The 24,069-nt window shown below is 37.9% G+C and overlaps 1 protein-coding gene across 1 annotated transcript; it reads right to left on the bottom strand.

Annotated features, from left to right (window-relative positions):
* Positions 1 to 871: 871 nt before the first annotated feature.
* On the bottom strand, positions 872 to 24,023 carry LOC148426508 (phospholipid-transporting ATPase ID-like). The gene is made up of 29 exons (XM_088409691.1): positions 23,892 to 24,023; positions 20,392 to 20,459; positions 17,679 to 17,737; positions 17,465 to 17,578; positions 15,783 to 15,881; positions 15,619 to 15,680; positions 15,426 to 15,498; positions 15,194 to 15,264; positions 15,049 to 15,128; positions 14,819 to 14,977; positions 13,686 to 13,774; positions 13,389 to 13,585; positions 12,291 to 12,411; positions 12,075 to 12,162; positions 11,401 to 11,435; positions 11,161 to 11,320; positions 10,896 to 11,084; positions 10,066 to 10,181; positions 9,753 to 9,905; positions 9,494 to 9,605; positions 9,314 to 9,419; positions 9,045 to 9,234; positions 7,580 to 7,763; positions 5,394 to 5,617; positions 5,245 to 5,328; positions 4,929 to 5,174; positions 4,695 to 4,833; positions 4,306 to 4,436; positions 872 to 3,140 (listed from the first exon to the last, which is right to left on the bottom strand). Exons 2-29 carry the CDS (start codon positions 20,414 to 20,416, stop codon positions 2,655 to 2,657), a joined length of 3,792 nt encoding a protein of 1,263 aa, XP_088265817.1. The 5' UTR covers positions 20,417 to 20,459; positions 23,892 to 24,023; the 3' UTR covers positions 872 to 2,654.
* Between the last annotated feature and the right edge of the window lie 46 nt (positions 24,024 to 24,069).

Below are 24,069 nucleotides of genomic sequence, written 5' to 3'. Positions count from 1 at the left end.
TATTGCGAAACTCATCTGATACCACCCCCCTCTTTTCCACACATACATGTACAAACACGCGCACACACAATTAGACTGATATATTCCTCAGTGAAACGCCAAGCGGCTCACAACATTTATCAGCATTATAGCACTGACGATGTCCTGTAATATAGCAACAGCAGCTATGATTTAATCAGAGCAGTCATTTGTCATCTAATGATCGTGTGGGAAGACTTGCACAGTAATAATAGCTACTCCGTTTCATCTCGTTGTTTTCCAATTATCAGCATGTATCTCGTTTCAGGAATTTTACAGGCAGAAAAACAAGGCCCCGTTTGACGAATTTGTACGTATTTAAGAGTCCAGACATTAAATCTGAGGAAATTGTTTGTATTTTTTTTCCATTTTTATTTCAAATGTTTGGCTAAAGGAGGGTCTAAAAAAAGGCTAACTGATTAAGTACTGATGTAATCAGTTAGTAAAATAACCAATTACCTTACTGAAGTAAGAAGATAATTTGATATGTACCGTATTTTCCGGACTATAAGGCGCATTGGTATATAAGCCGCAGCAGCAAAATATGAGCAAAAACTTGATTTTTGTCACGGACAAGGCCGCACTGGACTATAAGCCGCAGGTAATATCAGATCTTTACGCAAAAAGATGGTATATGAAGTCTCTTTTTTTTTTTTTTTTAGTTATTTTTTTGTAATTGTCTGCTAGCAGCAACAGCCTCTCTTTAACAGACTGAACATGCCTGCATGTTTTGTCCCAACATATTTATAAAAAAAAAATGGATGAATGGATAGATATCTGTTAAATAGCAGTTCAAAATCAATACTTCAATAGCATCTTTTTTTTTGTCTCCCTTTGTTTGATAGTTTATTTTAGTGAACATAACGCATTCTACATAATTCAGGTACAATCATAAATACATAAATAAAATCACATATATTGTGTACTGTATATAAAATGTACACATTACAAATGTACCCCAAATTTTATACATTCTCTTATTAAATTAAGACCTATATAATTTAACAATATATCGTTTTAACTCTTTTTGAGCACAGCCATTGATTCACATCTTTTCAGTTCTATTTGATAGTTTTTCCATAAATTGACACCTTGAACAGATGCACACATTTGCTTGCTGGTGGCTAGCAAAAAAAAAAACAAAAAACAAAACAAAACAAAAAACAGATAAGCTGCAGTAGACTATAAGCCGCAGGGCTCAAAACATGAGGAAAACGTTGTGGTTTATAGTCTGAAAAATATGGTAATTACTTATTTTAATACTGTATTGCCTAATGTAATCAAATACTTTAATATTTAATCACTGAAGTAATTATAAGATGTAATCTATTACTTATATATTTAATCATCAAATTTAACATTTTTGATTACTTTTAATGCTTGATGACCTAAAGTAATCCTTTAATACTTCATAAAGTACTTCAGTAGTAAGTCATGGATTATCCTAGTACTTCAATACCTAAATTATTATTAAAATATGTCTAGGGTAGTGAATGACCATATACCTTTATAAATTAATGAGTTAATCAGCTTTTTCAGGAGGATCTTCAGATTTTTTTTTTTTTTTTGGCCCCAGTGAATTTTAATGGGTTTCAATTAAAGGCTAATTTTGACAGTTTGTGGGACGGGTCAATCCAAACCACCTGCAAACAATCTGTATTCTGATCGGATCTTTTTAAACCCCCAATTTACTCCCAATATAAAGTATGTATCCCTCTATTTTGTGAGATTTTTATGAATTAAAAATACAACAGTAAATTTAAAAGTTGTATTTAATCTCAAGTAAAAATAACACTGTATTTTTCTAAATTTTTGTCACTTATAAAAGCATCTCCAACTTTGATGAGCATTAAGCAACATCCAAATGCTTATTGACTGGGGATAATTTTCCACATTGCCAGTTTTCCCAAAAGTAATGTACTCTTACCCGATAAAGAATGACCAAGCACATAAAGCACATTTGAGAGTGTATTTAGAGACACAAGTACGCACACAAAAATAAGCTCCCACGTCCATTAGTCTGTTTGAATTTCTACTTGGCTTTCCTTTACAAGCCAGGCAGTCGTCAACGTTACATCACGCAGCTTTAAACACATCAATATGATGCAGTCACAAAAAAGAAAAAGTGATGAGTAGATGTGTGACACGAGGGTGACTTTTGTAGCTTACGTTGAGCAATAAAAAGCCACATTTTTCTGTTGGCTTGCTAAGATTTTGCTGCATTGAAATATACTCGAAGTGTGGTAGCTCACTCATTGGTATAACACTATAAGAAACATTGACTTACCTTCACATCATAAACGTTGATATTTGTTCCATAAAATTGTATTTCTTATATGCACTGCTTCAAGTATGTGTCTATGGGATGTAAGCATTTTTTCTGTTCAATCATTGCCATATCATTCCGCCCTGGTCCCAAATCACTAGTGTTGGCCAACGTTAACTAGAAGAACTCATCCACTCCCAATGACGGCTATAGACGTCATGATAATCTTTGCTGGATAACCGTGAATGAACTAACTGTTTGGGAGTAGCTTTCAAATTCATCTTTAGAGTGCCAGTATTTCTTTTTGGTATTGTTCTAAAGAAATACACTGATTTACAATATCAAGAATAAAAAAAAAGAAGTCATTTTTTCATTCTGCTTGGGTGGTTTTCTTCGCAGCGAAGGGCAAGCGAGCGCTGTTGGCCACTTGCCGAAGATCCTCCAAAGTGGATGTCTTGGGAATCTTCTGGGAGCCTTGCACAGTTTCCTCCTCCTCGATGGGTGCCTCCTGTGAGCCCCCCAGAACAGAAGAGGAGTGCGACAGCGCAGGAGTGCACTCCCCCGACGTACTGGGGGGCGTGTGAGCGTGCCTCTTTCTCCGCAGGGTGTCGATCCAGCTGGCGCTGTGTTTGGAGGCGAAGCTGGCCAGAGCTAGAGACGACAGACGCATGTTCTTCCCAGAGGTGATCAGCTCCCCAAATCCTTCTTGGTGGGCGAAGGCGTAGCCGGACCGCCGGGAACCGCCCCTCGCGCCCAGGCGGCCCTCGGAGATGCTGCCCGCGCTTCGCCAGGTGGATGCCGCGCTTCCAACTGCTGGCCTGTGCTTCTTCTGACGCACCAGCTCAGTGTAGCGGACCTAGAGAGAGAACCCAAAGAAATCATTTATCAAAATTAGCGATATCGATTATCGATAGTGTAAAACTAAATTAATACATAAAAAAAGACAGTTATTTTGCAGTTTAAGAGAGAAATGGTGATGGGCAAAAAGTTACTGTCAAAATTGGTACATTTCAAATTACTGTATTTTCTGCACTATAAGGCGCACCGGATTAAAAGGCGCACCCTAAAATAATGACATTTCAATTTTTACCATTTATTTTTCCATATATAAGGCGCAGCGGATTATAAGGCGCACCCTCAATTAATGACATTTTAAAAGCTTTTTCCATATATATATATATATATATATATATATATATATATATATATATATATATATATATATATATAAGGCGCACCCTCAATTAATGACATTTTAAAACTTTTTCAATCAAAATATAGTAATACTCAAAGTAATAACAATAATAACTCAAATAACTCTAAATTCTCAATAGCATAATAACTCAGTCAATATGAACAACCTTGTTCAACTGTAAACGCACAAAAGAAACAGGTAAAGCTTACTTTATCACTTCATTCCCCATCTACGAATCCAAATCTCAATATTGATCCAAATATAAGGCGCCCGTGATTATAAGGCGCACCATCAGCTATTTAGTGCGGAAAATACGGGGGGTACTTAAAAAAAATATCATGTATATGAGGACACATTAGAAAAACAAAGTAAAAAAAAGAAACAAGGAGGAAGAGAAAAAGAAAGAAAAATGAAAAGAAATGAAAATGAAAAAAGAGAATACAAAGAAAGAAAAAAAGGCTACAGGTTGCATTTAAAAAGAGAGAAAAAAGGAAATATAAATAAAGAGGAATCACAAAAACACCAGTCAGCTTAAAAAAAAAGTAAAAAAGAAAAAGGAAAAAGAAAGGAAGAGAAAAATGGGAAAACTATAAAAAATATAAAAACAAAAAGACCTCAGGCTGTATTAAAAAGAAAAAAAAAAGAAAAAAATACACACATTTATGTTATTAGAATACAGTGATGATGTCTGTTTTTGCAGCCGTTTATGAAGTCAGTCGCAGTCACAGCGAGCTCAGAAATGTTCTGCAGTTAATTATCGCTGAAACAATTTGGAATCGAATGCATGAAGACACATTGCTGACGTGATCCTTTTTGTTTTTCTCACCATGTCTGCGAGCTGAGGTTTGAGGTCCAACTTGAGGAAGCGGAATGCCAAAACTGGAACTATGCAGATTGCTGCTGCCAGCGCAATAGTCAACCACACGACTGGCTGCAATAGTGTACTCTGAGCACTACCTGCACTCAAAAACACACAAACAATTGCGAATGGTAAATAATATTGGGGAGAAAACACACTTTACAATTTGGAGTTCCCCTCGGCTCTTTTCTAGCTCCACTTGTTTTCCCCCTTCAAATAAACACACTTGCAAAACACAAAATGGAAGAAATATTTTTTTAGGTGACTGTACCTCAATACAAAGAGATTTTTTTATGGAATCATAGCCAAAAATTGTGCGCAGTGTGTTAGAGGGTGGTAGGGCATCATAGACCGACCTACAAAATGAAAATGTTTGGGGAAGATCCCGAAGAGCGTGTGACTATGCAGGGCAAACATGATAGTGAAGTAGCATCCCAAAGAGCCCCACACAAAGACATGGTTGAAAAGGGTCCAGAAGCCAGTGTCCAGTGAGATCTACACAATCAAAAAACACACAACAATAAAAGCATGACATATAGCCGGCCGGGAGCATCTGCATGGAAAGTTCACTCTAATCCTCTCTGGTTTACCTGTACGCTCACAACAATGACCAAGGCTGTCGCCGTGGTGACGGCAAAGGTCTGGTAATCGGCGAGCGGCTCGCCGTTGCTTTGCGAGGCCTCGGCGAGGATGGCGTAAGGGACAAAGAACAGCACCACCGATGTGTAGATGCCCTGGGCGATGCAGATGAAGAACTCTCTCTTATTGAAGAGAAGGTTCAGTTGACCTGGCTCGTATAGTTTCGGATGTTCTAGACTTCTTTGATCAGGCACATCCTAGGAGAGCGGAGCGGAGAAGGCTTTGCTTGCACTTGAAGGAGCTCAATACCAAATTTATGAAGAATACCTGGTCAAAAATGCCCATTGCGAGCACAGGCAGAGATGTGTAGACAATATTGTAGAGCGTGATGAAGAATTGATCATATACGGTCTGCAAAAGAGAGATGGATACATGAAGGGTCGGCCTTGTGCGCCCCACAAGCGTTCCTCGCTGACCTGGGCGGAGAATCCGCAGAAGAAGCCAAACCAGAAGTGCACCATGGTGAAGGCAAAGTTCTTGTAGAAGAAATAGCAGAGGAAGTGGCACATGCGTAGGTAGGACCATCGGCCGTGGACCAGCAGAAGACGCTGCAAGAAGCGGAACTGGGAGAAGGAGTAGTCGCTGGCGAGCACGGCCTGGATGCCTTCTTGTCCTGAGATGCCAACGCCAATATGAGCACCTGGAGGAGAACCTTTGGGGTTAGAATGCTTCCAATATACTGATGGGTGCGGTTGCTTAAGCTTTAAATGTGGTACTGATACAATTTCTGTCATTTGTGACAGTAGGGGTGGAAAGTGGCGTCTTTGGTGGAGGATGCAGCTGCCACCCCTTGCCGCCTTGTAAAATTGGTTCTGCTACTTTTATATTTCATTTAACAGTTACAATAACAAGTCATCCCACAATGAAAATGTGCATTTTTTTTTAACAGAGAACATGTCAATATTCATTTTGACATTCTAGCAAGAAAGGTCACAGTTAATTGGATTATAATCCATTGTGAAACCAGCCATACCTAGGTCCTAAAATTAACCCTACTACTTCGTCTAACCTGAGATAATCCTTATTCTATTCTATTCTATTCCATTCTTTCTTATATTAAAATTTCACTAAACCAAAAAATGCATAAAATTTAAAATATAGGCATCCAATGTTTTGCAAAGGAGTCAGTATATCACAAATTAACGAGAAATTGATTCATGTTGCAATTCATTTGCTCTTAATTTGAAAAGAAATTCGTACCGCTTTTATCACGGGATTAAAATGTGTTAAATTTTATTTTTTTGATACTAAAAATAACCAACCAGCCAACCAAAAAAGGTAATTGCAAACACAAAAGCAAAAACACATTCGAAAGACAAAACACTAAAAACAAGTTATGAACAAACAAATGAAAAAAAATGAAAACAGCAAATCAAAAAGCACAAACGACAAACTATAATTAATCACAAAGTCATGAGAAATGATAAAGCACAATGGCAAATTCAAAAGTCATAAAGGAAAACTTATTTATTGCATTAAAAAAGGCAAAAACACGACTAGAAATTTAAAAGAAAACTAATCACAAACAAAAGCATTTAAAACAATAAAACACAATGGCAACTTCAAATATCACAAATGAAAAAACAAACCAAAAAAATAAACCACAAATGAAAACCATATGCCAAAAGAGAAATGTGTTTTTACTTTTTTGTTCACAGTTTTAAATTCCTGCTTGTTTTCTAGTGTGTTTATGCATTACGATTTGTAATTTAAAAATCACAAACAAAAACAAACAGAAAAACTTTTTGAGTTTGATTTTTTTTTAGTTTCGGATGTGTTTGATCTTTTGGAACGTATTTTTTCCTTTTTTGTTTGTCTTTTTTTGTTTATTTTCATAACTTAATTGCATTCAAAAAAGCAAAACATGTTAGAAAACAACTCAAAAATTAAAAGAAAATAAATCACCAAAAAAAGCTATAAAAAAGATGAAACGCAACAATATCAAATACCACAACTGAAAACTGAAAACATGTTTTTGCTTTTTTGCTTGTGATTTTAAATTTGCTGTTGTGTTTTGTAGTGTTTTTGCCTTTATATTTGCGATTGATTTTCATCATGTTTTTTTGTTTGTGATTTAGTTTTGAATGTACAGTATTTTATTTTTTTTTCACATGTGTGATTTTTTATTGTGTTTCATCGTTTGTGTTTTTCGTTTTCAAATGTTCTTTCGCTGTGTGTCATTTTATATGTGATTTTCTGTTAGCTGTAGGCTATGTCTTTTGCAATGTTTTATTTTTCTTTGCGATGATTTGCTTTGCTTGCAATCACTCAATAATCACGATCACCTCAGTAAGAACACTTGCATGTATGTACCGTACATGTGCACAAAAAAGGGTGACGCAACACTTACCAAACAGTCTCTTGCAGGAATAAAAGTACACTGGGTTAGCGGGTTATCTCAACATGGAGCGAGCATGGTCTGTTTGCCTGTCATTGAGGCTTCAAGGCGGTTAAAGAAACATGTCCCCAACACCGCCGCACGCATTGCCACACAGCCCGCCCGCCTTTTGTAATATTGAGGTGGCAAAACGTCTGCTCTTGTCGCAAGGTGTTAGCTCAACTTCTCTTTTCCGATCTCGTCGCCATTCTTCCTCCAACTTACTCTTGATCATGCTCACGTCATTGGCTCCATCGCCTATGGCCAGGGTGACGGCCTTCTTGTGTTTCTTCACCAGCTCCACCACCTGAGCCTTCTGCAGCGGCGTGACGCGGCAGCAGATCACCGCTTTGCAAGCGCACGCCGTGGTGATAAACTCCTCCTCCATGTCCGCTTCCAGCGCGTGGGCCTTGTTGGATGGCGGGAGAGAGCGCTTTAGGTTTACTGAAACCGCTGGTCCTTAAAAGGTTTCTGTCAGACCTATTCGAGAAAGCACGCATGGCGCCTTGACATACAAGTTTCATTCGTTCCGTGAAAGCACTAGATGATGATGGACTTACGTTTGTAAATGTGAAAGAAGAAGAAATAAAGGTTTGTTTAAAATGATTGAAGGTTGTCCTCTGTCATCCTGCTTTTTATACTTCCAGAAGACAGCAGCTGTAGATTCAATTGAAATGTTCACCTCCACGTATGATTACTGATGTATATTTTGATGTGTGTAAGTGTTTGAAAAATCAGGAATTCTATAGCGCAAAGGGATCGACGCACAGTTTGCGATTTTTGTTTTGTTGAGTTTCGCTGCCCATTGCTGTGGCTCTGAGATCCAATGAATTTAGCATTGTTTAGTCTCAAAATATTTTTCTCATGTTTTCCAGAAACACTTAAATACGACAGGGTATGTTGTCTTTTTAAGTAGGTTTGAAGACTTTTTCCAAATTAATTTGTGAATGCTATAAAGCAGTGGTTCTCAAATGGAGGTACGGGTACCCCTGGGGGTACTTGAAGGAACTACAGGGGGTACTCGAGATTTTAATTAGAGCAAACAAACATGATGCAAAAATACTTTTAAAATTATTATTGAATTAATGGCATGTTTCAGGAAAATATAAGTTCATAAAAATGTTTTATGTCAGTACGTTATTCAATTTGATGATTTTAAAACGCCATGTTCTCCCCCATACAGTACTAGAATGGTTGGACCCAACTTGTCATGTGCCCCCTCTCGTTACCTGTCAAGTTAATGATTTATTTTAATCAACAGATCTTTACTATGATCCCAAAAGAGGACGCTTTAAGTTGAATATTTTTCTGTGGGCAAATATTTATTTATAATTCTTTCTTTTTGAAAACAGGTGTTGAATTTTTGTGGAGCTGTATTAATTAACCATTAAATTAATAATTTATTTTTGTGTACATATATCTAATGTAATCCCAAAGAAGACAATTTGTGTTAAATATCTTTCTGTGGACAAATTGTTATTTATAATTATATCTATTTGAGAACAGGTCTGACACTTTGTTGATTTTTTTGTAGAGAAATATATAATAATAATGAGGCTATTTCTTTTGGATAGAATATTTCTTGTATGATCCAAAAGGGAAAATATATCCAAACTGTTGTTGATACATTTTAATTGCAACATGTTAGCGTGTGCAGATATGCCAAACGATAAGGCTTTTAAATTCCTACCAGGCTGTGGCCATTGATGACGAGGGCGAAATCTCCAGCGATGTTGTCCATGAGGTCGAAGAGAGGAAATTGTGACTGCTTTCTAGTTTTTCTGAATCTTTTGAAGCAGACCTCTTCGCATCCCTCCACCAGCTCCTCTTTCTCGCCATCTTTTGATTGCGTCCGCGCAATCATTTGTTCCCTTGCTCTCCTATACAGGAAGCAAACACAGACTTGTGTCATAAAAGGTAATAAATCTAATTTCTTACAATCCTTCCGTAAAGTCTGACCTGAGTTCCTGCTTGACGTTCTGGACGCTGTGTCCGCTGACGGTGAAAACCTCGGTCATATCATCGGTCAGCATCTTACACGAGTAACCGATATTGACGGCCGTCTCTGTGCAGGATAACGCAGAAGAACTTGAGAGGATCTTGGCGCCGTTTTGACAGAAATCACCACTTTGGTCTCACCTTGTTTGTCTCCTGTTAGGACCCATGTCTTGATGTTGGCCAGGGAGAGGAGAGCGACGGTCTCTGGTACACCTTCCTGCAGCTTGTCCTCGATAGCTGTAGCACCCAGCAACTACACACACACACGCACACACACACACACGCGCATTTAGTTACAATGAACGTAACCCGACGGGGCACTGATGCCTGCAACACAGTAATAGAAGGTTCAGCATCTTACTCAAGATGAGAGAAAAAAGTCTAACTGAGTGTACTGTACTGTCATGTCTTGTTCTATCTGCTCATACGCAGCTGACAGCAGGTCTTCTTCTTTCTCAGCACATTGGTGGCTCTCGGACCAAACCTCCCATTGCTCCTCAGACAAGTCCCTGTAGGCCAGAGCCAGTGTTCGCAGCCCATCTGCAGCGTATTCCTGAGAGAACAAAACAAAAAATAAACAGAGGAGAAGTTGAACACACTGGCATGAAAGATCCTTTCAAATGATGTTTGCATGGCTAATGAGACAGTAGATGGCAGCACACGCAGGACTGGTCTTATGAGAGAGTTGACTGAACTTGTGGTGGGTGACGCACATTAAGGTGATCTGAGGTGATATTGATCAGGTCCTGCTTGCAGGGGCGGAGCCTCTCCAACAACACTGTGTCAGCACCTTTGCAGTACAGACGGATCCTGCCTTCGGGGTTACGGACTGTCAAACAACACAAACAAAGAGGATTATCATTCAGAAAAATCTATCTATGTATCTTTCTACTATCCATCCATCCGTCCATCCATCCACCTAGCTAATTTGCTAGCTAGTATTCCATCTAGCAATTGTGAAATGAAAAATCATGTTTTATTTAAATACAGTGTAAATTCAAATGGGGAGTAACTCTGAATGTTATTGGTGTAATAATTGCACACACACACACACACACACACACACACACACACACACACGCACACACACCTATATATAAATATATATAAACACATTGCTGGCACAACCATTGACATACACTCTAGCACACCCATATAAGCACACACACAAATATAACAGTTCCTTAGTTGGTATTACTGTGAAACTTGAAACGGTCTTTGTAATATTTCTGATAAAATGAGGAGGAGAGGGGCTCTCTCCCACTTTTGCAAAAGATTGTTTTGACTTGAGTTGTTTGCCTTTTCTCTGGTATGTTTTTATTGATGACTCTGACAATTATAACTCTACAAAAAAACAATGCTTCTAAAACTCTCTATCTTGCTAGCTAGCTAGCGAGTGTTCCATGAAAAGAGTGCCATGAAAAATCATCAGGTATATGTAAATAGATTTTGAATTAAACGTATATTTTTAAAACAAAGCCAATAAAAATATCGACATATATATCCATCCTCGTCCTTCTGTCCGTCCATTCATCTCACTCACCAATGACAGACATCCTCTTGCGTGCATTGTTAAAGTCCAGGATAGCAAGCAGCGTATAGATAACGGTTCGGCCCATTTCAGTGGTGGTGATGGTCCCCGGCGTTCGAGAGCGAAACACAAATCCAAAATTCCGTGCGGCTGTCACCAGAGCCCTCTCGTCCGGAGACTGGGCTTTGTAGACCAGCTGACCTGGAGACAAATTTACACAAAAAGGGTCAAATGTCACGGATGGGATAACAAATTGGCATTTCCTCCTTATCCTCACCCTCGCTCTTCTCCTCACTCATGACGGTGTGGCAAAGGGAGAGCAGGCGAAAAAACTCTTGCGCGTGGGAATCCCCGACTTTGACCGACTCCAGCAACGTCTCATCATAGAAACAGAAGTCTGGGTCCGCCAGGGGGTTGAAAGGGGTGAAGTCCAGCCTCTGCTCAGAAAACAATATTATTGAGTTATATGTGCATTTTTAGGGACTGCGTGTGCGGTAAATTTTTGGGGGGTACAGACCTTTGGCAGGGGCCCCAATGGATCTGCTACTTCCCCTAAAGTGATACAAACATTGTAAACTTTGAACTACAAGCTGCACCGGCATATACGCCGCAGCAGGAATAATTTGAGAGAAAAAAAGTCACAAATATGTCGTACCTGACTATAAGCTGTAGGTCTTAAAAAAGATGGGAGATGGAAGTCTTTTTTTTAATATTTGTTTGAAACTTTTTTTAAAAAGCAGTTCGAACCGAAAATCAAAAATATGATAGCATCTTCCTCTGTTCCCCCTTTTTTTATTTGATTGATTATTTTATTGAACATATGTATAAACATATACGTTCAATTTCTCTCTCTCTCTCTCCCTCTCTCACTCGCTTCAACTTTACATATTTTTTCATATTTTTAATAATATATTTTTAAACATCTTTTTAGACAGCCATTGATTTACATCATTTTGGTTCTATTTAATTGTTTTTCCATAAATTGATTCCTTGAACAAATACACACATTTGCTTTACAGTTGGATTGTCCCCCTGGTGGCTAGTTAAAAAACAAAACAAAACAAAAAAAAAACTGCAGATAAGTTGCAAGAAGCGGAACTGCAGGGCTCAAATCATGAGAAAAAAGTTGGAGCTTATATTCAGAAATATACGGTAATTATATATTTAAATAATTATAATGTGTGAACTCACCATAACTGTGTGTATTGATGGAGCACTTTTTGAAGCTCATAATGTTCTGTGTGAGTGTTCCAGTCTTATCACTGAAGATGTACTCAACCTGAATAAAATTCAGTTTAAAAATAACTAAAATGTTGCCGATTAAGTGGGTCAGTGCAAGCAAAGACAATGTCAAATATTTACTCAATCCACATCAGTTTTGCTATTTGATTTGCTGCGAAAACCCACCTGACCAAGCTCTTCACTCAGCGTGGTCGTCCGCGCCTCGGCTGCCGTGTTGCACTGAGAGCAGAACATTCGCTGGTCCCAGTTGATGAAGAAGCTGTGGCCCAGCCTGATCACCTCCACACTGTTGTTTAACACAAATAAAATCATGAAAATGGCAAATACTGCATTTTGAAAAAACAAAACCTTTTATCTATTATTACAACTTTACTCAAAATTGTGACCATTGTTTTTTTCTTATAATAGAGCTTTATTCGTATTAAAAATTCAAACTTTGTCACAAAATAATTATTTAAATTTTGCAACTTATAGTACAGTATGTTCACTCATGTTAATTTTGCAGAGGAGCGCAGGTTAATGGCAAGGCCTTTGTTCATGGCCAATCAACAACTGTTCTTTCCCTTTAAAACCAGAGTAATCATTTACAGCAATAAATGTATTGTCAGAAAAGTATTAATTTTATTTTTGTGCTTGACTAACTTCAAATTCCAATTTTATTTTGGAAAAACAATGGCGTATCTCGAGTGTTATTACATTATTATCGAATGAAAAATACAGTGTGGCTTAATGTTCATTGGAGCTTTCCCTATCGGGTATTGTTTTAATTGATTGTTTTGTCGACTGATAGAATAATTGGAAAAAATTTTAAATAAAAGTGTATTAAAACAATTTTATTACTGTTTATTTACTAGTAAAAGGTGTTCATCAGGTATTGTGATTAAAAACATGTGTACAACAATTACAAATATTAATCAAGAGGGATGATGTTTTATTCACCAACTTTTTTTTTAAACTGATTCGACTACTGGCACGGTCATTGTTTTCAAAGTAAGAGCAAATGTTTGCAAATGTCTTATTTGGATCAAACATGAAAGATAATAAGTCTGTTTTCATGAAGGACTGCATTAATCAACAAATAATGATGAGATTGAAATCAGAGGAATTGAACAATATTAGGTCAAACAATGACTATAAACGATTCGTCAGTTATTAAAATCATTGTCAACTAATTTGATAATGGATTCACTGTTGATTCATTGATTAACTGTCAGCTGTAATGTTCATTTCACTACACCATCATACATGTAGGTATGTCCTTACCTGACATACAGCGAGATGGGCACCACCGTGTTCAGAATGATGATATAAGACCAGAATGCGAGGACAGCGGAGAAGAGGAAACCGTCCACCGGAGGATCCCAAGGTAGGTAACTCTGAAACAGGGAGCCCACCTCTCGTTCCCACACCGCATTGCCAACAGCCAAGATGACACCCATACACACCAGGAAACCAAAGATCTGACACGGAGAAAGATGAATGTCAGGAGATTTGAGACTAAATCCACTGAGATCATGTCCTCAAATAGTTGTCGGCCATGAAAGTGAGAAGGTGTCCTACCCAGAGGACCAAAGTGTTCATCAGACGGTCGATGCTGGTACGCTTGAACTTAGTTCGGCCGCTGTTCTGCATCAGCTTAGTATCTGGGCCTGGAAAGAAAATGGAGAATAGCATAGAAATGTAATCTTACGTATTTTCTGCACCACCATCCTAGATGTTTCGTCATTCACTTAGCTTACTAGCTTTACAATTGGATAAGTAAGCCCTAATCATGAGCGAATGAATTTACTGTAGGCCTACCACCATCCGAGAGTTATTTGGTTAGCTAACTTGCATTTTAACTAGTTTCTTTTATCTAGTTATTCAATTGTATTTGAATAAAAGCCAGTGAGAAGCTAATGTATTCAGTGCACTGCCATATTTAGTCATTTAGTTAACTAATTAACTTTTCAACTAGTTAGATAATCAACTAATTAGTTGTTAGCCTTAATTAGGAGCTAATGTATTTAAAGCACTACTATCCTAGATATTTAGTTATTTGGTTAGCTAACTAACTTTTTACCTAGGTAACTGTTCAACTAATTAGTTAAATCTTAAGCCTTAATCAGGAGCTAGTCTATCTACTGTACTACCACATGCTAAAGAGCTAAAATAGCTAAAAGAGCTAGTGAGCTTTTTTTTTTATTTAGCCAATTAGAGATTCAACATTTAACTCGCTTGTTATTTAGTGTCACTGGGTGAAAATTCTTTACTCTTCATTACATAGGAGATTCTAATACTGTTCTATTTACTTCACTACTTGACTTGATAGTTAGCTTATTTAGCATCAATTCACAAAATCTCCTCAAAGTTAAATAGCTGTCTTGTTTGTCATTAGCTTTACCATTGTGGAAAATTGATTTTTTTTTTTTTTTTGGGGGGGGGGGGGGGGGGGTATAAATAAGGGGGCTGAATAAGGTAGAAATTTTCGACATATATTATTTAGCAAGAACAAATTACCCTCTTTCTAGTAATACCCTGAAGATGCCATAAGCATTGTCCTAATCAAATTGCTACATACAAACAATTACAGTGATATAAATGAGGGGGAACAAATTTAGTGCTTTAGAGCACTAGATTCCCGAACGCTGTATTGACCTGTTGAATCTTATCTGAACATTGAGTACATCACATGGACAAAGACACACTCCTACCTGCAAAAATGACCAGGCCATAACAGGCCTCTGTATTGCGGAGGACGCACCCTCGAAGAAGCATATTCTGGTTGCTCAAAGGGTATTTTTTGTCCCTCCAGTACAACGTTCCGCTAAAACGATCCAGCTTGTTGTTGGGGGGCTCGCAGACCACCTCACCTTTACAAATAGACACGATCATAATCAGCGTTTGATAAAGAAGCACATAAAAACCTCACTTCAAAACTCACCATTAAACTGAACCAAGTTGTTGGGGTCCCCCAGTTCTGACGTCACAGAAACAGACTGCCGCACCTTCATGTTGGTCTCTCTGGAAAAATTTCAAGATATCACAAAGTCGTTTACGGACGGACAAAGTGTGGTGCGTTCACTGACCCATCCAGTTCGGCAGTCTCGATGTAACAGAGGCCGTGAGGTTCACTGCTGGACAACAGCAGCAAGTCAGCCTGCAAATGGAGGCAGAGGCGCACAAACACAGCAAAAAATCAATTCAAGTATCAATTTAACCATGTGCTTGTTATTGTGGTTCACGTTTGCAGTGGTGTACAACTGGAGTGAGACAAGTTGGGCCGATAGAAAGACTTCACAGGTTTAATTAGTTACTTACTGCCACAAACTGATTGTTCTCCAATTTGATGATGTCACCGACTCGGACATTCATCCACTTTTCATTCTGGAGCCTGGCACAGCAAAATAGAAAGCTAAACAATGATAAGATCTCACTGGGATCTAAAAAATTGACATCACGATAAATAACTTCACAATGTGTCTCCATGACACCAAAAAGATTTCAAACTTACGTGCCACGGATGAGCACTCGAGACTGACGGTTGTTCACTTGGTTATCACTCCTATGGCGAAACTACAGGTGACAACCAAGAAGAAGACTACGTCAACGTTTAACTCTCAAAGGTCTGATGAATTTATTTCATTGTGACATAAAGTAAGATGGAGTCTTCCGCACATAGTCGTCCGTTGCGTCCTTCACGGCGGTGATGCTCAGCACAAGAGCCAAAGGCACGATGGTGGTGAACCACGACAAGGAGGAAATCTGAGGGATCAACTAGATCATTGAAAGAATAAGCCTTCATGTCAGACTGGATGAGGAAGCACAGGCCACCTAACTATTTACTGAGCATTTTGACATTGTGTTTCAATAACGTATGGAAAAAATAACAAAACGGGTGTCGGAGAATTTTAGTAGTCAGTGTAAGTGTTGCAGTTGTGAATAAGCAAAACAAGTCAGTATTGTGTTAGGGTCAGAGCTGGTTTCAATTGTGTGTGTGAAAAAAAATCGTACTAGGAATGAGAGAAGTAGTTGTGTGTGTGAGAGAGCTTCAGTAATGCCCTTTCATTTGTGTTTAAGCAGTGTAGTTGTATGAGAGCATTTCATTTGTGAATGAGTGTTTCTGTTGTGTACTGCATGTGGGCAGAAAATCTGTTGAATGAGCGAGAGCATTTTAGTAGTGTGTGTGAGTGTTTCAATAATGTAAGTACGAGAAAAACGTGTCAGAGATTTCAAGTATTGTGTGTGCGTGTGTTTCAGGAGTGAATGAGCAAGAAAGTCTATAATGAGTGAGTTGATTGTGTGAGAGTGAAAAAAAAACTGCAGCATGAGTAAATGCTCTTCAATTGTGTGTGTGAGAGCTTCAGTAGTGAGCTTTTATGGTTTTTGTGTAGTGTGAGAACATTTAATTTTGCATGAGAATACTTCAGTTGTATGTGTGAGAGTGTTTTAGAAGGGTGTGAGTGTGAGAGTCAGTTTTGTGTGTGTGAGCCTTTTGGTATAGTGCGCGAGAGCTTTTCAGTTAGAAAGCAAAACACATTTGAGTAGTGTGTGTGAGTGTGTGAAAGATTTTTAGAAGTGTGTAGATGTTTCAGTGAGAAAACAAATTCTGGTATTTGTAAGAACATTTCAGTTTTGCGCAGGAGATTATTTTAGTTAGCAATAGGGTTTGAGTGGTGCTCTTTAATTATGTTTCACAAGTGTAGTTGTGTGAGAGTCTTTCATTTGTGAATACGTGCCTTTCTGTTGTATATGTGGGCAAAACTAATCAGTTGTACATGTGAGAGAATTTCAGTAATGTATTTGTGTGTGCATTTCAGTAGGGCATGAGAGTGTTTCAGTAGTACATGTGAGCATTTTTTTTTTTTAAATTTGTGTGAGAGTATTTCACAATTGTAAGTCCATTTTGGCTCCTGAGAGCACTAAACAAAACAAAACAATCCAATATGTAAGAGCGTTTTAGAAGCGTGTGGATATATTTCAGTAGTTATTCTACATAAAAACGTTTCAGTAGTATGTGAGAGCATTTTACTAATATGTATGAATGCTGAAAAGCTATTTTACTGTTGTTTGAATGAGAGTGTATTTGAGAGCATTGTATTTGCATATGTCAGCAAGAGAAAAATCTGAAGGACATGAGGGCATTTGAGCGGCGCACGAAAACAAAAAGAAATCTGTAGTGCGTGTGGGTGTGAGAGCATTTTTGTTAGCATTTGTGTGTGATACATATTGTTTCGTGTGTGTGAGCATTTCAATAATAAGCACGAGAGTGAGTCGGCACTGCGCATGAGAAATCATCATGAATTATCTCCTTGATGAGCCTCACATCGATCAACATTGTGTGACCCCTCCCCTCTCACCTGCAGTATGAGCAGGAAGAGGAAGTAGGTGTTGGCCACTTCCTGAAACTGCTCAAACAGGTTGATGGGCAGGAAGGTGAGCACGTTGTACTTGGATGTGGTGATGCAGTTACTCTTGTGTTTTCAAGGAGAACAAGGAAAGGACACACACATCAAATAATGTATATCACAGCATAATGTCACACAGCAGAGAGCGAGAAAGAAAAGCGCTTACGGCGTACTGGAAATTTTCATTGTACTCTCTGTCATTGGCCCTGACCTTTCTCTCCTCCTCTGTGGGAACATGAGACATATTATATGATGGAAACAAGCAAACATGATTAAATACATTCCGATCTCATATGGACACAACCATAATCATCATCATTTTGTTAGTCTGATTTAATCCAAAATGTGCAGGGATTTTCATGTTGCTGAGATACAACTCAATTCTTACTGCTTAGGTCAGCCTCTTTAAATATTGATGAGAGCGCTTTTTAACTGAAATGACTCTGCAGAGCTCTGTGAAAATGTAAGCGCTGTACCTATGGTGCTCTGAGGACGGAATAGAAATCTCAGGACACATTTGAGTGATGATGACATCACGAGAGATCCACAGGAAGAGTTGAAAGCGATTACCATGTCATCACATGTGCATACATTAATAAGCGTGCAGCAGTTTCCTGTGTTGCTGCAGCCATACTAATACTACAATTTCATTATCCAAGCCAGACATGTGCCACTTACATAAATTGATTTGCATCGGCAGTTCCGAAATATTAAATATGATGAGTACATATTTGAATGGGCATAATCCCATCGTAATTTGTGCTTTCAATTCTGTTTTATATATGATGGATGGATGGATGGATGGATGATGTGTATTTGGATGGATGATGGCTGGATGGATGGATGGTTGGATGGATGGATGATTGATGTGTAGATGATGGATGGATGGATGGCGGCTGATGTGTATTTGATTGGATGGGTGGTTGTGTGTTTATTTGGATGGATGGATGAATAGATGGATGGATGATTGATGTGTAGATGATGGATGGATGATGGTTGAGTGTTTATTTGGATGGCTGGATGGATGAAAGGATGAATGGATGGATGATTGATGTGTAGATGATGGATGGATGGAGAGGGATGTGTTTATGGCTGGATAGATGAGAGATGGATGTGTATTTGGATGGATGTAGACTGGAGAGGGATGGGTTTTAGAATGATGGATGGATGGATGGATAAGGAATGTGTATTTAATGGATGGATGGCTAGATGAATAAACTGAGGGGTAGATGAATGGGTGCGGGTAGACAAAAAGTTTGAGAGTTGAGCGTTTGAATGAACATTCAAACTCAGTATAGCGTAACCTTTGGATAGTAAACTACATGATATTTCCTCATTTCAATGATTATCAGATCACACGTAAGCACCAGTTCTGGTAAATGCCCATAACAATGTCACGCAATTGTAAAAAACACAACTTGTCCTAAACATGAGTCCATAGCTCTCTTGGTCATGACTCCATTTGCCCAAACTGCAGCTATAAATAAAGTGGCAAGCAATGAGACGCAGGGCTTCCTCCCATGTGATGCCAGAAGCCGTCCTCCGCTCTCCCTCCTCGCAACAGTCACTTGAATGCACCTTGAGCAAACTGCCCATTAAGTGTTTAATACTGCACATCTGACAGCAGCGAGGGCATTAGGGGCCTCCACGTTGACTGCGATGTGAGAAGAAGTGCGCCGAAATCCATAACGCTCCATTACAGACAAACCTGCAGGCTCACTCCCAGACATAAACGAGTCCATGAGGATCGATTCAAGATGAAACACCTCATATCTATCATGTCGAGGGAGAATGACAAATTTGGAGGCTAATTGCAGTCGAGTAGCATTTTTATATGGAAAGTAATTTAGTTGGGCTCCAACCACTTAGCTAGGCTGCAAAACAATGGCAAGCTAATGATTTCAGGAAAGGGAAGTCAGTGCGGAAAATGCTAAGGAAACCACTCCAAAAGAGCACCTTAAGCTTGAATTAGGACTCTGCATTAAATATTAAATTCATATAAGAAGGGACTTGATTCTTACGATTCGCTCTTCATTTTTTGCGTATGACTTATTGGTCTGTGCGATTAAAGTCACGTTCCACACATCCCTTTAAGGCGTCACAATGACAAAGTTGACACTTCAGAGGTCGGAGGATGGTGCGCACGGGTGCCATGTGATCAAGCTGACGGATGAAGAGGATGATGATGATGATGATGAGGCGAGCGATGTCAGAGTCAAGCGAGCCTGGCGCCCTCAAATTGATCTGCGTCTCAGTCAGCAGCGGCAAGTGGCAAAAGGCAAGGTCAGTGACATTTATACTCACTGCCATACGCATCCTATAGAAAATGGAGCACCATCATCACTTCACCACTTGACTTTTGTCTCTTGTCTTCAAGACAGTACAGTATACTGTACTATTACTACTGTATTGTATATATGTATGTGTATTTGTATATGTATTTGAAGAGTATAATGTACTTTAATACAGTAGAAAATACATGTTTCAACCCACAGTCATCTTAAAGGCATTATGTCACCATGTTGCAAGGACGTTGCCAAGGTAACCAAAGGGCTGTTTGCAAAGGGGATCAAGTTGCAATGGCTCAACAGGGCGTCGCCAAGGTGGAACATCTCAAATCCCGTGATGTTGACTGCTTCACCAGAAGACAATATTCGATTAAAAATGTCAACTATCATTTTTGCTTCTGGGGCTGCAGCTATCAAATGATTAAAAAAATTGAGGGCCCCTTTGAAAACAAAGGGGTTTATACTCTCAATAAATTGAATGAAAATTAAAAATCTGACACACTATTGAAAATTAAGATTGAGCAAATGAGCATTTGAATAAAACAAAAAAATACGACTGTGCATTACGGAAAATGTCAGATTACGCCTTACTTGGAGGAGGTTTCTTTGTAAACATTTCCACACAGTTGCCTCCCTCCTGCTATGGCCCATTAGAGTGTCTGCAAGAGAAACACAAAAGACAAAAATACAGTCAATTAACAATTGGTAAAAATCAGTTAACAGTTGGTAAAAATCAGTCCAAAAAATTCAATCCATCCATTTTCACATTCACATCAATGGACAGTTATTTTCAAGGGTATATAAATGTCCAACACATACAGTACAAATATGAACTTGTTCAATCGCAAATATATACTTTTTTGGGACTCTATTATATATATTTCCATTAATCTAATTATGGCTGATGCCAAAAAATTAAGCACTAAACGAGTCCATTACTTTCAATAATTAAATACTAAAGTAACAATTACTTTAGGTGATCCACTACACAAATAATTCATTAATTTAGGTAATTAAGTACTGGAGTAATCAAATTCATTCAATCCCTAAAATAACTTTATACAATAATCACTTTGTCATTAATTACACAAAGTATTTGATTATTTCATTACTTATTTAAAGTAATAGTCTTAGCATTTAATTACTGGTACTAAAAAAAAATTCATGACTTTTGTATGTATTTACCTAAAGCGATGTGCAAACTATTTAAAACAATGGATTCCTTATGGATTAGTCAAACGCTTGAAAAAGATTTAGCAAAATAAAGTTAAAAAAAGTGAAAAATTCATCAAGCATTTATTACAAGCTGCATAGAAAATGGCAGTTGAAAAATGCCCTTGACCACAGTTACTCATGGAAAATTTTGCCCTCAAATAGTTTTTTTTTTTTTTTAATCGTGTGCTTGATAGCACTAATTTCATGATATTTGTATATACTGTATTATTAAAACAGGTTATTCAATTCTTTATTTTACTATACTATTATTGTTATTTTTGGCAATTTGCCTCAGCAGCATTTACTTTTTAAAAGTAAAATTGAGTACAATAACCTGGATCTTTGATTTCTCGCTTTTTCAGAATGTTTTTATTATTTTCATTAATAAAAAAATTTCCATTATTTTCATTTATTTCATTTAACTGGTTACACCTTATGTTGACATCCAAGATATTATCTTACAAAGACGGGAGGATTTTTCTATTTTTCTGCACGTGGCCCTCAGCGGAAAAAGTTGTGCAAACCCTCCTTTTATGTCTTCATTGATACTTTACATGGATGCATTTTTTTATATATATATGTGGGAGGATGCAATGAACCTAAATCAGAATGAGCACGAGATTCAAACCCAGAACCTCAGACGAGTGAGACACGCTAACTAGGACAATGTCCTGCATATGAGGACAGTGCATAGAAGACATGCCGCGTCTCGTCGGATCGTCTTTAAAACTGATACGGACACTGTGGCAGATGAGATTTCGATCAATACAGCTGAGGTAGGGAGAGAAAAGTGTGTGTGTGTGTGTGTGTCTGTGTGGGGGGTGATCAGTTTTCAGCTCCACTTTTTTCCCATTCTCTCTCCTCTTCTTACTTGCAGCCTTTTATTTATTTATTTTTTAATATACCTAACCAATATAAGATGTCTCCTGTAGTATGAAAATAACAATTATGAGATTAAAGCCTAATTCATTTAGACTCATCTGTTGCGGCGTAATCACGTTTGCACAAAGACTTCACTCCAGTTCCTTCCTGCTCAGATGTGTGTGCTCCACTGATAACCTTAGTTGTTTCTGCACAACATATGCACACACTAACACATGCATTCTTATCCCAACGTTTTTATTTCAATGGGAAATTTCACTTGAAGAGCACTTAAAAAAACTGGCTCCTCAGTCACCGACTGGTGATGCAGTTTCATGAGGAACAGGGGTTCTGTAACTTGCTCAAGGGCACTTTGACTAAGACAAAGGCACTGACATTTGAACCTAATAACTTTATGAGGGGAGGGAAAAAAAAAATTCAATTCACAATATGTACCCATATGTTTGCTTAGCTACTGAGGCATTGATTAAATGTAATACTTATGGAGTTAACCAACCGATTTGGATTTTTTTTTGACTGAAGCTGATTTTTGGCAGAAAAACAATACCATGTAAGTATCAAAATTATCATGAATTTTTGATGTGTTGATCATTGGCAGTGAATGAGTGAAATGTTCTACAAAATGAAAAATTCAGTGATCTTGTGCATGTTTTTATTTTTTGATATATGCCAGCCCTGTAAAAATTCATCTTTGACGCCTATAGCAGTAAATGAATGTAAGTGAGTGAAATGTTCTTCCGCGAAAAGTCCATTATTTAGTGCAAGTAATGCATTTTTTATTCTTTGATAGACGGTGTATTTAGTGATGTATGGTGAAACGTCCGATCAAAAATTGATTTTTGATATCTATAGTCATCAATGGCAGTGAATGGATTACTATACTTTGTATTGCACTACGCATTTGATGATATTTCATTTTCTAAACAAACTGTGACTTTAGGTTTTGTGTAACGTAACGACATCCATCATGAGTTTTTCAATAAATGTCATATTTATTTAAGGTTACAAGGTTATGGTATGGATATGTGTGAAATATGACATGTTACCTGCATGCAACTACTAAAAATCAAAATAGAATACAAGTACAGAGTAAGGCTGTCAAGGTTAAAGAATCAACTTGTGATTAATTTAACTTTTATAAATCTTTAAAAAAAAAAAAGGTTAACTTTGTGACAGTTGAACTGCTAACTCAGCAACCAAATGTAAAAGTCATCGTCACAAGGCAGACCAAGGCGAAGTTTATGTAGTAGACTTTAAAAAGTTGCTTGACAGCACATTTGCATTTTTGATGATTTTAAGCTAAGATTTTAGGCTTTCACGCAAATAAATATCTAAACAAAGGTCACATTAATAGCTGTTGAAAAGAGGAATTAAATGCGATTTTGGAACATTTTGTGATTGGAGAAATTCAATCCCTTGACAGCCCTAGTAAAAAGTTCAAATAATCAGCAAATATCACCTAACTGGCAAATGTTTGAAGGGCCATAATCAGCCGATTTAATCGGTCAGGCTCAAATTATAACACCACCAAGTAGAAGCTATTTGTTAGCTTGTCTATGGCGGTTTACAGGTTTTATTAGCATTAACCTAAATTAATTCAGTTATGTTGCCCTTTTAAATACACTTTATGTAATTGTCTATGTTCAGTTTGAAAGATGAACTTTATGTGCCACACCGCTACCCGTGACGTGTTGAGTTGTGTTCACTGTCATCATGCAGCACTCTTTTAAGTTTTTTGCTCAGAACCTGCATTGTCTGCAAGTCTGCATTGATATGTCACTTTCTTGAATCATTTCCACCAGATAACTTCCTTTACTGTATATTGAAAACAAAAACATGGAACTTTAAAGTAACCCCCGAAAATTATACAAATGACATTACTGGTAATCCTGAGTCAAGCAACATTGCAAATAAAAACAAAACAATAAAGTCCATAGAAACTAAAAAGGAAAATGGCATTGACTGAAATCTGAGGCGGCAAGAATCAAACGTACCTCCTCAAAGTTGGCGACAGTGAAATGTTCCCAGCGGAGGCATCCTCGCTGTTCCTCACTCTGTCTGAGGTCACCATGAGGTTGGAAGTTGTTGATGCTGGATGATGATGAGGAGGAGGATGAAGAGCGGGAGGAGTAGAGGGGTGTGGGGGGTAGGAAAAGCTGCATCCTTTTCTAC

Source organism: Hippichthys cyanospilos, chromosome 3 (assembly GCF_059441005.1).
Source record: "Hippichthys cyanospilos isolate Australia breed blue-spotted pipefish chromosome 3, RoL_Hcya_1.0, whole genome shotgun sequence".
Lineage (NCBI taxonomy): Eukaryota > Metazoa > Chordata > Actinopteri > Syngnathiformes > Syngnathidae > Hippichthys > Hippichthys cyanospilos.
The sequence above is the reverse complement of the archived record's forward strand: the minus strand, read 5'-3'. Positions and strand labels throughout refer to the sequence as shown.